This window comes from Vombatus ursinus, unplaced genomic scaffold (assembly GCF_900497805.2).
Source record: "Vombatus ursinus unplaced genomic scaffold, bare-nosed wombat genome assembly UNPS02014770.1, whole genome shotgun sequence".
Lineage (NCBI taxonomy): Eukaryota > Metazoa > Chordata > Mammalia > Diprotodontia > Vombatidae > Vombatus > Vombatus ursinus.
In genome coordinates, this window is record NW_020954548.1 from 38,218,839 (window position 1) to 38,234,310 (window position 15,472).

The following is a 15,472-nucleotide window of genomic DNA, read 5'->3' on the forward strand; positions in this document are numbered from 1 at the left end:
CTCTTCAGGATTTTTACCGTGAGCACCAATCGGGGAAGCACACAAAGGATCTCTCCTCTGCCTCCCTTTCCTTTTAATCCTCTGGAGGGAAAAACAAAGGCATATGCAGAGGATGATAGTGGGTCTCTGGGTACATCAAGCATTGAAATGAGATTCATCTATGTATATTTCAGAGCAAACTCTAAACTCAGTGAGTCTCCTAAGCATTTATTTGAGAGTCAGCATAGGGTAGTAGAAAGAGAATTCAACCCAAGATCAGGTGAGACCTGGGTTAAAATCCCTCCCCTGATATTCATTATCTGTATAACTATGAGCAAGTCACACAGTGTCTCACTTTGCCTCAGTTTCATCATTTGTAGAACTGGGATAACAATCACACCTACCTCACAGCATTGATTCTAGGTGCATGTATGTGAAGCACCATGAAATGTCCACTATTGTCATTGTTCTTACTCATAGTTTCTGGGACCCAGAGATAGGAAGTGAGAATTAGGATGGAGTTTTTGAGCAACCAGGGGTTTAGGTATAGGGAGATGGGATTAGGGTTAAGGTGAGGGATGACACTGAGACTGAGAATTCCACCAGTTACACCTGTACTGAGTCTAGGGTAGAAGTAAGCATTGGGGACGAGAAGAGCAGCTGAATGGCATGGTCACAACCAGCCCTCCCCCTATAAATGGACTAGCAGTGATATCTGCCACTTCCAGGTAGAATGGAGTGGTGGGGGAAAGAGGGCAAAGATTCCTGAAAGCGCTAGTATGGAGAGAAGAGAATCCCACTGAGCACTACACAAGGTGGGAGTTCCAGTATGGGTGTGTGTATATAAATGAAACCCTGCCTTGACTGTTAATGTATCTATCAGGTTACACTATCCCACACCTTGAGACAGCTCTCTAAATGCTAGACATGTGCATCTCTCTTTGGGGTGGACCTAGTAAACAAATGATAATTTAGTCTCCCTCCAAAATAGAAGCCCTGGTTGCCAAGGGTGGCTGCAGCTAAGTTGGAAATGCCTCAAGAGGCTTCAGAGAGGCCCTCTGTGGGACTCCATGGCCACAATCTTTATCTCCCCCACCTCACTAGGGTTCACTGGGCCTCCTCACTTTGAAAACATGCTGGTTTGAGACTTGCCATACTCATTCTCAGGCCAGATCAAAAATCTCTTGTAGGAGTGAGCATAGATCAACTTATCTATTTCCCAGTTAGAAGGCGTTGAAAAAAATGATAGTGTTTAAACAGTTTCAGGTGCAATTTTGGGTTACCAAACTTATGGGAAGAAAAAATGTTAATATTGTGAAAGCTGAGATGTGAGAGTCAGTTAATCTTCAGTGTGAATTGGTGATGAATTGTTATTATTGGGGGGAATATTTTAAAACAGATGAAATATTTAACGTTTATAAAATCGTTCCAGAACATGTGTCCTCCTGTCATTTCTTTTCGTATGTGTGTTTTACTTGGCAGCCAGAAAACAATTGCGTAGTAAAATGGAATGTGCTCTTGACAGCATTATCTTTTTGGACTCAGTATTTGTTTCATCCCTGGCCTCAAAGTCTTCTCCGGGCTTAGACCAATTCTCCCAAGACCTCTGGGTAACAATGAGGTCATAGGGTCCTCTTTTTAAGGAGAAGGAAGTGATGTTTAGAGCAGCGTGGTATAGTGGGAAAATCACTGGACTTGGAATCAAAGCAAGGCGAGGCACCACACCAGGAATTCCCTATGCAAAATCACAAATGCTTCCAATTTTTTTTGTTACCTTGGGATTTGCATCATCCATCTCAGAAATAATAATCATGATTATATAAGTATAATAATAAAGGATAGCTAACATAATAGCTAATAATACGCTAATCACTTCACAAATGTTATTTCATTTGATCCTCACAACAATCCTGGGAGGAAGTTGCTATTAGTACCCCCATTTTGCAGATGAAGAAACTGAGGCAAACGGAAGTTAAGTAACTTACCCAGGGTCACCCAGCTAGTAAGTGTCTGAAGCTGGATTTGAATTTGGGTCTCCTTGACTCCAGGCCCAGCACTCTATCTACTATACCACCTAAACTGCCCCTGAGATGAGTTCATGTTAGTTGGGTTCCAGATGATGCTTTTGCATTTGGTTTTGTCCAGACCCATGATTTTATCCTTGGGAGGAACGCCCAGTGTGGAAACTCCTTTCCAGGATACAAATTAGCAACTCATCCACAACTAAAGTTCCAGTTGTTCAAGAGTAGCCTGGGGATGTTGAGAGATTAATTGACTTTCCCTGAGGTCACACAGAATTTAGGTTTACTGGTCTACATATCTTTTTTTTGATACAGTAGTTTTCCTGAAGAGGTATATGTATGAACCAAATTTCTGTTTAAAAAAAAAATAAACTGCCACATTGTCCTAGACTTAAGTCGTAGAGTGTCAGAGCTGGAAGGAACCTGGAGATCAACTTTTCCCTCAATATACAGATGAGGAAATAGAAGTCCAAAGAGGCCAAGAGACTTAGAATAGCTTAAATAAAGCTCATGTTATGTAGCAAAGATTCACTAAATAACTAAGATGTTTTTAATTCTAGGAGCATATGAGCCAAGAGTTTCACTATGAATCCCTTTGTTTCTAACTTCTTAGTCTTCCGCCCTCTGTGGCTTTCACTTAAAAAGTTGTTGTCATCGATTTCAGTTTGACTCCGCGTAGATAGGGTGGTAACCGCTGATTCAGCATTGCCACTTTGAGGCCACTCATCATTTGATGATCACAACATCCTCTTGACAAGAGATCCTAGGCCCAGTCCCCAGGGCAAAAATCTGGGGCCCCCTCTACTCCAGACACCATGGGCCTCTTCCTGGGGACAGCTCCTCCTCTCCACTCTGAACCCATACTTGCTGCCAGAGCCTTCCTTGTGGGCTTGGGACCACCAGGCATGAGAACTTGCTTCTGTTGATCAGATCTTCTCTGCAAGGTTCTGCTGGAGATGAGGATCTAGCCTTTCCCCATTGGTCCCAGAGGCCCTGAGGTCAATCTGTGTAAGTCCTTCTGTCTATAAGGCCCAACTTTCCAGAAGAATGTTCACTCCTCAAAGGAAGGACTATGTTATTTTTGTCTTTGTGTCATCAGCACTTAGCACAGTACCTAATACATAGTAGCTGCTCTATATATGCTTATTAAATTGAACCTTATTACATATAATGGGGAGAATAGTGACTTTGGTTAGAATTTCCTGTTAAAAATCAGAGTTTCTTGGCTTGGGTGGAGAATTCAGGAGGGAAAATGTCTCTCAGAGACAAATTTGAGAATTCTGCCTTCCCTCCCTCCAATGGTCTGGTTATCTCTACTCATGAATTCATGTTCTCTGAGCCCTGGGACCTTATCTCCATAAGGGTCACAGACCCTTGGGTAGAGCCAAAATGAGACAATATCACAACCCATTGTTCATTGATTCCCACCCCCATCCAAATCGGTGGCCCTTATCTTTCTGAGATTAAAGGTTATCTTTCAAAATTCACAAGGGTAGAATTGGGGAGGGGGGAGATTAAGAAGTTATTAGATTCATGTGCACCAAACTCCCAGCAAACCCCATGCGTGTGCAGCCTTCACATCCAGTCCCCTGTTGGAGTTTTTAGAGACAAGAATGGAGAGAGCAGAATAATAATCGTGATATTAATAAATCATTTTTGTATAGCAGTCAAAACTACCTCCTTGGCCAGGCTTCCAAGGCCTTCCACATTCTGGCATCACCTCACATGACCTTATTTCATATCAGTGCCCTCTACAGCACTTGCTCGCACACACACACACTCTCTCTCTCTCTCTCTCTCCCTCCCCCTCCCTCCCTCTCTCCCTCCCCTATGCCTAGAATGCCTTCCTCCTCCCTCATCTCCTAGTGAAACCTCATCTATCCTTTAAAGCCCTATTCAAAGGCTACCTCCTTCATGAAGCCTTCCCTGATTCCTCCCCAGTCAGTATTGACCTTCCTCCTCACACTTCACATGAAAGTTTGTTTTATGCTTCTTTAACAAATTTATTATGTAATATTTTGCATTACTATTATTTGTATTTGTGTCTTTTTCTTCTTTTGAGGGATCATGTTTTATCTAATTTGTTTACTTCCTCCAGTGCCTAACTCAGTGTTCTCCAGACAATAGACCCTTGATAATGGTGAATAATAATTATAATAATAAAAGTACATTCCAATTAGCAATTTAAATTTTACAGAGCCCCTTTTATGTTTGATCCTTACAACAGCTCTGAGGACAGTAATGCACATATTAGTATCTCTGTTCTACTGATGAAGTGACTGTTTGCCCAGAGTTACACAGGTAGTAAGTGGAAGAGGTTGAGTCTAGGCCTTCTGACTTCCCATTGCATATAGATTCTCAGATTTAGAGGTGGGAGGAGCCTTAGGAAGATCTTACCCAAACCCCTCACTTTACAGATAAGCAGACTGTAAGCCCCAAGGGGGTTCAATGACTTGTCCAAGGTCAGATAGGTGGAAAGTGGCACAGCCAGGATTAGCACCCAGGTCCTCCGACTCCAATTCAAAGGCGCTTTCCACTAAGCCGTCACATATCCTGCTCGAAGGAATAGCCTTCTCTCCCTCAATTCTGATCTCTCTGCCTTCCTACCACTGCATTCCAGAGGAAGCAGATGTGTTGACCCCCAAGCCCAAGCCCAAGTCCCTCCACACACTTAGCTCACATTTGACAAGAACAACATACCCTCCCTCCACATTCCCCATCTGAGTCATCTGAGTGTTAAGAAAGGGTGTCAAAGAAACATCAGAGTAGGGGGGAAATGGGAACAATTTACTTAACTGTCTGCCCCCACCCTAATACATATACACACAGAAGATAAAGAAAACAGCCCAAGGCTAGACTTAGTTGTGATTTAAGCATATGCAGAGTTATTATTTAAAATATGAATTTAGCAACCTTCCCCTTAGAAATAGAGCCTTTGTCTGATTGTTTTAAAGCTCACAGGATTTAGCTTTGTACAACATAACTTCTTGACGTTAAATATTTAGTCAGAAAAAGTGGGAAATCACAGCAGGCAAACCATGGACAAGCACTTTCAAAAGAGAGTTGGGCAATTTTCCTTTCAAGGGCTGATCAGATGACCACGCAGACGCCATTACATGTTTCACTGTCTGTTTGCCAATGTATTTCATGATCCTGAGTCTCAAACCCAAGTAGGCCATTAAAGGGACCTTACAGATGGATTATCTAGTCCAGTAATTCTCAAAGAGTCGTTTGAATATCCTTGGGGATCCCTGAGACCCTTTGACATGATCTGTGAGGTCAAAACTATTTTCATAATAATACTGAGGTATTTGAACTTTTAAGTCAGTAACAATAATAATGATAATAATAACAATCACTTTACAAATATTTCATTTCATATTCATAACAACTCTGGGAGGTGGGTGCTATTATTATCCCCATGTTACAAATGAGGAAATTGAAGTCAGGTTACATGACTTATCCAAGGTCATACAACTCTTCCATGTCTGAGGCTGGACTTGAAATTGGATCTTCTTGACTCCAGAGCTAGTGCTTTCACCACTGCACAACCCTCCCAAACAAAGGCTCTTTGGGAGAGGAGACAGGGTTCTCAATCAATTTTAAGAGTGTAAGGGGTCCTGAGACTAAAAAGTTTGAGAACCGCTAATCTGGTCCAATTGCCTCACGATACAGAGGTGGAAACAGTCCCAAATTGGGGAAAGATTGCCCAAGTTTACACATTTGGGCCATGGCAGAAGCAGCCCTGTCAGCCTCGGCCTGGTATTTCCTTGGAAAGCTGCCGCTCTGCTGGTTGGGTGGAGGTGAGATGGAGAGAGCCCATCTCCACACCACCCTGTGGGAGACGTCTCCACAGATTATAATGGAAAGGTTACTAGACTTGGAAGCAAAACATTTGGGTTTGAATGACACAAAGAGTTGTGTGACTCTACCTTTGCATGCCTCAGACATCCTCATCTGTGAAACGGGAATGCTCATGCTTGCATGACCTCTTTTTAAATCTGAAAATGCAACATAAGTGAGAATGATTACTATTGCTCTGATGTGAGAAAGTAGAAAGGGGCAGCCCAAGTTTCTCAAATGCCAGGACCTCCACAGCCTTCTTTCTCCACCACCCAGTTATCTCAGGAAAGAGCCTGGAGGCCGCCTGAACTCACATCAACTGAGCTATGTAGTAACACTTTAATTATTAACAGGAAACACTCTGGGAATAACACTTCACCCCCCAGTTGACTTTTATCAACACAAAAACTCCTGAATATAATTAAACCACAGCTGTGGAAGGATCTCCTTTAGAGTGATAGAATCCAGGTTTTTGAGCTAACCCACTCAGATCGGTTGGCAGTGGTGGGTAGAGAAGCCAGGGAGATATGCAGGGTATTTAGAGCAGTTAACCAGCACACTCCTAGGGAGAAAGAAGGTGAAGTTGAGCAGGTTGCTGCCAAGGCATCGCTCACACATGAACCCCCCTACTTTGCAGCTTTGGGCAGCCCCAGAGGCAAGGTCTGTAAGGAGCTGTGGAAAAGGAAAACCTGAGAGGTGATTCTGGGGGGAAAGAAAAGAGATCAACCAAAGAAAGGGCAAAAAAGTTGGAGGGAGGCCTGCAAGGGGGGTGTAAGGCAACGGTCTTAAAGAAAGTGAAGGAGGTTAGAAAGAATGCGAGACTGTGTGAACAGAAGGGTCCTAGGAAAAGATAAGGGAGGAAATGAAAGTATAAAACCTCTCCCTGTGTCCACAGTAAGTGAGGATTTTTTGGCACAAGACACGTGAGACCACAAAGGGCTTTCCTGGAGTAGATATTATTTTTCTATGTTTAATCATTTGCCGAATCTTGTTATTTCTGTCTCTTTACCATTCTCCTACATGTTCCCTTCTCTCCATGCATACCAACCCTCCTCACCTTTTCTGGAGTATTGCAATAGTCTCCTCATTGGTCCCCCTGCCTCCGGTCCTTCCACCACCCAAAGGGATTATCCTAAAGTGTAGGTTTTACTCTATCAACCCCCTATTCAAACTCCAGCAGCGCCCTATCACCTTCAGGATCAAATATAAACTCCTCTGTTTGCCACTTAAAGCTCTTTACAACCTGATCCCTCCCTATCCTTCCAAGTTTTCTATGTACACTACTCCACTCCATGTACTCTATGATCAGGTCATACTGGCCTACTTGCTCATACTCATATGTGATACTCTGTCTTCCATCTCCTTACCTTTACATTGGCTGTTCCCTTTGCCTGGAGGGCTCTCCCTCTCACTTCAGATACCACCTTCCGTAGGAGGCTGTTTCCGCTAGATGACTTTCCATCTATTCTGTCGCTGTCATGCGTGTAACTGTTGATGCATATATTGTCTCCCCCACTAGAAGATAGACTCATTTTAGGCATGGTCTGTTTTCTCCTTTTACTGGTATCCCCAGAACTTGGTTCCTAACAAATAGTAAGCAATTAAAAAGTGCTTATTGATTAATCTAACACAGCATGCAGGTTTAAGAAAGGTAGTTTGGTGTTGCAGAAAAACCCTGGTCTTAGAATCAAAAGGCCTAGGCTTAAGTCCCAGCTCTGACCCATACTAGCCCTAGGACTTTGCTTAAGTCACCTTCCCTCTCTGAGCCCCAGTTTCCTCGCTCCACACTAGCTTAGCCTCTGAGAATCCAGGACCTGTTCCTGGCTTGATGGCTCTATCAATGGAGAAGAACTTCAGTGGAGCAATGCAGATGTAAGCCTTGGTGCCATTTGAGACTATGAATCTAGCCTGATGCCCGTTGCTTTGGTTTGGATTGGTAACATTTCCCCCATCTTGCCCAAAGCTGAATGGAGCAGGCAGATCACTGCCACAGTGGGACAGCCAGCAGATGCTGTCTCTTTCCACTGGTGATCAACGTACTGGTTTGTCTAGACTGGTGGAGCAGCCCAAGTTAAAGCCCAATTCTGCTGTGATTGTGTGTATAAGGTTTAGTAGCTGAACAGAGCAATTGTAAATGGATTGTGCAGTAATATAACTCTGACATTTTTATATTGCTCTTGACCTTATTAACTTACCCAGCCAATAATGCAGAGTTCTCTGAAATAGTCCAACTCCAGTGCAGAACACAAGGTTGTATTTCTGGCACTTGTCAGCGGTGCCATACATCAAGGAGGAAAGAGTAGGACAGGGCTGGCTAATGGCACACCATGCGTGCCTTGGAGGGTGTTTCATGTGACTGATGAATACTTCTTTCTACACTTTGGAAAATCTACATTTCTGTCAGCTCTCTGATCAGGCCAGGAACATATGCTCTCTGAGGAGGGCCAACAGGCTGCAGAATAACCAACAGCCACTTGTTAGTAGGGAGGAGCCGGGAGGGGCAGAAGTGGACAACATGGCACAGAAGAGGACATCTTAACAAGAGCATAAAGGATGGGCCATTTAAAGCCAGTTTAGGGCACCTTGACAAGAGTGCAAGATTGCAGAGAGGTTGAATTTTCTTTCTACTTCCTGGGAAAAGGGAACACTCGCCTCACCTTTGCCACTGACTAGCTGTATGATCTGGGCAGGGCCTGCAACTCCTCTTGGCCCTAGCTCCCTCCTCGGTGGCCCTCAAATTCAGGGATGTTATGATTCGGTGTCACATCTGGGACCCCTTGGAGAAGGGTGACCTCAGCCTGGCTCAGAGAATTGTTTGGTTGCCAAAGACCTCATTAATGTTCTCCTTCTTGGGAACCAGCTCAGCAGTGAGTCTGAGAATGAGGCAGGCATTGGGCCAGGAGGAGAGGATTTCTCCTGAAGAAATGGGGATGGAATTTGCATGGTCCCTTATTTTAATGGGCTTTTTCTAAGAACAGGCACCATTCTTCTTATAAGGTGCCCCTTTAGTGACTTTCAGAAGCAGGTAAAAACAGAACTGTATGTTTTTTCTTTCAGGTGGATCAGAGGAGAACACTATAGATACAAGTTCAGCCGCCCAGGGGGAAAGCATGCTGCCGAGGGAAAATGGTGGATCCGAAAGAGAATTGGCCCCTACTTCCCTGCAGTCAGTCTCAAGGGGCTGAAGGATTTCTTTAAATCAAGGGATTGGCCTTACCCGGGACATGGATAAAAAGACAACCCTCCAGGTCTTCACATTGTATTTTAAGTCTTGCTTTTTAATAAAGCCCAGAAGCCACACTGCATTTGACTCTTCGTTTTGTACAATCACAGAGCACCATGTTGAAGCTGGATGGAACCTTAGAAACCACCTAACGCAACCCTCACATTTTACAGATGAGGAAGCCTCTGACCCAGACTCCTTGTCTCAGAGCCCCTCATGCCTTCCCCTGGACCATACCATGTCTCTTAGTCACTCTGTGCCTCAATAGGCTTTGCAGGTTGTTTTCCAGCACAATTAGCTGCTACCACAACCACCTCATCCATAGGAGCCCCAGTGTTGGAAGCACATGCAGAGTCTGGGATGCTTATGGCCTCTATTCCTGGTCCTCCATGTCCTCCTACCCCTAAATTTCCACAGAGATCAGTATGGTCCACTCAGATTTTCTCTACCATGTTCACATTACATTAGATTTGTGTTACAGCAGGATGGACAGATTTTTAATTATGCTGATTAGAGTTCTCATTGTTGAGTTCAGGTTGATTGGTTTTATTCAGAACCCACTAAACTTCTTCTGGAGCCTTGATCTCTATTCCCAGGCCCTACTTGCCCAGGTTGGTCTGGATTTCCTGTCTTTAGCCTCTGTAACCCAGCAGCTAACACCCCTCCATTCGACTTATACCAGATGGAGGCTCTAAATTAGCCTCCAGGCCTTCTTGGCCTGGATTAAGAAAAGGGCAAAGTCTCTAAGCCCTACACATTAATTTTAGGCAGCCCTAGTAGAAAGAATGCTGGACTGGACATGAGAAAAACTGGGCTCAAGTCCTTGCCCTGCCGCTAGCTTATTGTGCTGACCTTCCCCACTCTTGGTCTCAGTTTTCACATTTATAAGATGAAAGGAGATTAGATCGAGTGATCTCTCAAGCTTTCTAGTTTGTACTTAGCTCATAGCTTTATTTTTTCCTTACCAGACTTGTAATTTCATTGGTTCAGGGAATTCCCTATGAAGAAACTCCATCTACCAATGCCTGTAAGCTACTTGGGCCTGGGACACCGAGTTTAAATGGTTTGTCCAGGGTTGCACAGCACAGATCTGAACCTTGGAATTGGAGTTGGACCTGGAATGGGAAAGACCAAGATTCAAATCCTGCTTCTAACATTTGGGCATGTACTCATATGCAAATCACTTAATCTCTCAGAAACCCAGTTTCTTCATATGCAAAATAGGGATCCCAAGTAGTGCCTGTAGTACCCACTATTTCACCGAGTTGCTGTGAGGCAATAAATGAAACAATCTGGACAGGGTGTTCCAAAGGCCTTATAACTTAAAACTCCACCAAGACTTTTGAGCCACCCTGTGCAAGCTACATCACAAACCCTAAAACTTTGCTATGATTGTCTTTACTAATTATTATGGCTTCCCCAAGAATAGCTGAAGTTGGAGTTGGAGCTGCCTTCCCCACAGAGGCAGCCGACCCCTCCCACAGGGAAGGGAAGGGGTTAACTTTGACAGAGTGAAGACAGCATTCATTTTCTAGTTGGATTTTTCTGGGAAGTTCATTCCCACAGCTCCCCAAAGCCCTTCTCATTGACACTTTCCTCCTTGTATTTATGCCAGCTTTTATGCCCCAGTGTCCCTCTCCAGATGGAGCCAAAGGGGCTCCTTTCTAGGGCTCCCCGTGGACATTCCTCACATCGCAGCTTCTTTCTCAGTGACTGTGGAGACCGAGAGCTACAATGAAAGGCAATTACAGCCAACTCCTAATTATCTGGACTAATAGGGACCAGGGGATCCTGGGTAACTGGAATTCACTGAGAATTCTTAAACCTCACTTCAGCTCAGTTTCCTCCTCCCCCACTCCCTCCCGCCCACCCCCACCATTTACCAGAGCTTTGATTCACAAAGAACATCAGGGCTGGGTTTGGAATCCATATTTTTCTTTCTCCAGCCTAACCTCTAGAGTGCAAGGTCGGGGGGTGAAGGGTGGGAGATGAGGCAGGAGGAAGAAGGGAAGTAAGATGCTTGATGAACTCACAAGCCAGACTGTCAGTCCTTGAATAATGGAGAGTTTCTTCTCTCTGGGAATTAACAAATGATACTTTTTTTTCTCAATCCATTTTTTTAGCCAATTGTACCCTGCTTTTTATAAGCAGCAAATCGGCTGGATCACAGCTCTCTACCCCTTCACTTCCATTCCCCCTGAATCGGGGGGCCTGATGCAAGGCTGGGAATGTTCTTCCGCCTTTGCTTCATTCTCATCTGTATTGTCTTGGCAGTATCTAAAAGTGTAGAATATAGCACAGGAAGGGACCGGAGAGACTGTCTAACCCAACCTCCTTCATTTTCCAGATGAAGAAAGAGAGGGGTTAAGTGAGTCCCCTTTTTGTCCTCCACATGGGTCATTTGTGTTTATTATCAGAATTGCCTTCTTGCCAGAAGTCTGTTACTATTCCTTTTGGGCCCAGAACGAGCCAGTTGTCAACCATGCAAAAGCAACAAAAAGAACTTTGCAGGAGGCAAGAGGAAGATCAGAAAAGAGACAGGCCCAGCAGTGAGGATAGAACACTAGGATGATACCTGATGTTTGCGGAAAAAGGAAACTAACTCTTAAGCTACTTCTGTGTCTTCTTCAAAAGGGAATCCGTCTTTGGACTGAGAAGGACAAGACAAACATGGGTAAGAGGGAGGGAAGACCTAGGACAGGCAAGGAGGTAGTGAGAGAGGATTGGTCGGCCCTCAGTAGGTTAAAGTCTCCATGACCAGATGAGCTACCTCTAAAAGTAGTGCAAGAACAGAGATGTGAATGGTAGTGTGCAGTGGGTGGTGATTTTGGAAAGACTGTGGAGGCCAGAAGAGGTGCCTCTGGGCTAGAGAAATACAAGTAAGGTCCCAGTTTTCAAAAAAGGAAGGAAATAAACTATGCAAACTACAGACCAACAAGATTAGAAAATGTGCTTGGGAGCATTTAGGAAGGCATCGTTAAGGGCCAACCTGGCTTCATGAGAGCAATGCCTTGCACACAGTACTATTTAATAATGTTTGCTGATTCTAAGTATTCTTGACATCAAATAACAGAAATACTAAATAACAATGATAATTGAGATCAATCAACTAATCAATAAACATTACATGCCTACTATGTGCTAGGCACAGTGCTAAGTACTAGGGGTAGAAAAAGAGACAAAAGATAGTTCCTGCCCTCAAGAAACTTACAATTTAATGGTCCTATATGACATGTATTTTGCTAAATAGAAAAGCTCTTTCTTTTTAAAGGTCACATAGTGCCTGATGGGCCCACACAGTTCACTGGTTCCCATTGGGATTGTTTCAGCTTCAGTTCGGTTTACAACTGACTATGTTCAGTAACACTAGTGAGTCAATAAGTAGCTATGTTGTTTGCCCATGTATTTAAATCCAAGGAGTGGTGAAGTATAGAAAGTATAAAATGGCCAACCATCCTTTAAAATCCTGTGCTGTTCTAGATATAAGTATAAAACAAGAATGGAATTCCGTATAGATAGCCAAAATTTTTATCTTCATCTCTGATTAAGTATGGTACTCCTTGATTACCATGTTATTACACATATGACTTATTCTGCTGAGAGAATAATACATAGAAATACCTCTGTTGACTAGGGTGAACTGCAAATGATATGCTCAAGTTAACTGAATTTTCTGACTTGCTGAGAGTTTAAAAACACCTTTATGTTAACAGTTGCCAGCATGAAACATACTAAAAATGTTCTTTAGCAATACTCTTTTTTTGTTTTGTTTTGTTTTGTTTTTTGGGTTTTTTTTTTACACAGCAACAACATTTTGTGATGATCAACTATGTTTGACTTAGCTCCTATCAACAATACAATGGTCCAAGACGATTCCAAAAGGCTCATGACAGAAAATGCTGTCCACATGCAGAGAAAGAACTATGAAGTCTGAATGCAAATCACAGTATACTCTTTTCACTCTTTTTGAGGGGGGGGAGGAGTTGTTGATTTCACTTTTGTTCTATTTATTTCTTTTTTTTTTAATTTTTTTAATTTTTAACAAGTGTTTTTAAAACTTTGGGTTCCAAATTTTCTCCCTTCCTCCCTCCCCACCCACCCTCATTGAAAAGGCAAGCAACTCAATATAGGTGATACATGTGCAGTTATGCAAAACACTTCCATAGTAGTCCTGTTGTGAAAAACTAAGTATATTTCCCTTCATCCTATCCTACCCCCCATTTATTCTATTCTCTCTTTTGACCCTGTCCCTCCTCAGAAGTGTTTGCTTTTGATTATCCCCTCCCTCAATCTGCCCTCCCCTCTATCAACCCCCTGTTCTCTTGTCCCCTTCCCCCCTTATTTTCCTGTAGAGTAAAATAGATTTCCATACCCCATTGTGTATGTTATTCCCTCCTTAAGCCAAATCCTATGACAAGAAGATTCACTCATTCCCTCTCACCTTCCCCCATTTCCCCTCCACTGTAAAAGCCTTTTCTTGTCTGTTTCATGTGAGATATTTTACCTCATTCCACTTCTCCCTTTCTCCTTCTCCCAGTATAATCTTCTCCCACCCCTTAATTTTATTTTCCAGATATCCCTTCATCTTCAACTCACCCTGTGTCCTCTGTCTATCTATACAAACATATAAATTTTTCCCTCCCACTACCCTAATACTGACAAAAGACTCATGAGTTACAAATATCATCTTTCCCTGCAGGAATGTAAACAGTTCAACCTTAATAAGTCTCTTATAATTTCTCTTTCCTGTTTACCTCTTCCATGTTTCACTTGAGTCTTGTATTTGAAGGTCAAATTTTCTATTCAGCTCTGGTCTTTTCCACAGGAATGCTTGAAAGTCCTCTATTTCATTGAATGATCATTTTTTACCCTGAAGGATTATACTCAGTTTTGCTAGGTAGGTGATTCTAGGTTGTAGTCCTAATTCCTTTGCCCTCCAGAATATCATACTCCATGCCCTCCAGACCCTTAATGTAGAAGCTGCTAAATCTTGTGTTATCCTGATTGTGTTTCCACAATACTTGAATTGTTTCCTTCTGGCTGCTTGCAATATCTTCTCCTTGACCTGGGAATTCTGGAATTTGGCTACAACATTCCTAGGAGTTTTCCTTTGAGGATCTCTTTTAGGAGGTGATCAGTGGATTCTTTCAATTTCTATTTTGCCCTCTGGTTCTAAAATATCAGGGCAGTTTTCCTTGATAATTTCTTGAAAGATGATGTTTAGGCTATTTTTCTGATCATGGCTTTCAGATAATCCAATTATTTTTAAGTTCTCTTTCCTGGATCTATTTTCCAGGTCAGTTGTTTTTTCCAATGAGATATTTCACATTCTCTTCTATTTTTTCATTCCTTTGGATTAGTGTTACAGTGCCTTGATTTCTCAAATTGTCCCTCTCTTCCAATTTCTCCATTCTAACTTTTAAGGAAGTATTTTCTTCAGTAAGCTTTTGGACTTCCTTTTCCATTTGGCTAAGTTTGCTTTTAAGGGTATTCTTCTCATTGGCTTTGTGGACCTCTTTTGCCATTTGGGTTAGGCCATTTTTTAAGATGTTATTTTCTTCAGTATTTTTTTGGGTCTCCTTTAGCATCACTCTCAGTTTTTCCTCTACTTCTCTTACTTGCTTCTCAAAATCCTTTTTGAGCTCTTCTTTGGCCTGGGACCAATTCATATTTTTCTTGGAGGCTTTGGATGTAGGAGTTTTGGCTTCGTTGTCTTCTTCTGGTTGTATGTTTTGATATTCTTTGTCATCAAAGTAAGATAATATACTCTGACTCTTTTTGCACTGCTTGCTCATGTCCTGGCCAATTACTTGAGTTATAAACTCTTTGTTAAGGTAGGAGTCTGTTTCCAGTGTGGAAAATATACTGTCCTAAGCTTCAGGGGTTTTGTGCAGCTGTTTTCAGAGACACTTCTAGGGACCTGTAAATTTTCAGTTCTTCCAAGGTGGTATGATCAAGGGCGAGGTGTTTACTCCTTTTCTGGCCTGTGCTGTGGTCTATGAGCACTCATTTCTGTCTTGGAACTGTGAGGAGGGTTTCCTCTCCACAGCCACTACAAGCTCCACCACGCCAGCACTTCTCCTCACCCCAGGACCGCCACCCAGAACTGTGATGCAATGATCACCAATGTCAAAGGCTGTAGAGAGGTGAAGGAGAATAAAGACTGAGAAAAGGCCATTGGATCTGGCAACTAAGACACGCTTAGTAACATTAGAGATAGTAGTTTCAGTGGAATGATAAGGTCAGAAGCTAGATTGTAAGGGGTTAGTTAAGAAGAAAATGAGAGGAAAATGGAGGCACCTACTGTAGATGGCCTTTCAGAGGAGTTTAGCTACAAAGGGCAGAAGAGATTGGATGATAGAAGGAATGGAAAGATAAGTGAGGGTTTTTTCAGGATAGGGGAGAC

General features: G+C 42.9%; 1 protein-coding gene across 1 annotated transcript in view; it reads left to right on the top strand.

Moving 5' to 3' along the window:
- The window catches only part of LMF1 (lipase maturation factor 1), a 715,571-nt gene extending 706,425 nt beyond the window's left edge, over window positions 1-9,146 (top strand). Inside the window, exon 11 of the mRNA XM_027862638.1 lies at window positions 8,901-9,146. Within this exon, the coding sequence (XP_027718439.1) occupies window positions 8,901-9,075 (175 nt within the window). The 3' untranslated portion in view covers window positions 9,076-9,146. The remainder of the gene's footprint in view (window positions 1-8,900) is intronic.
- Window positions 9,147-15,472: the final 6,326 nt, after the last annotated feature.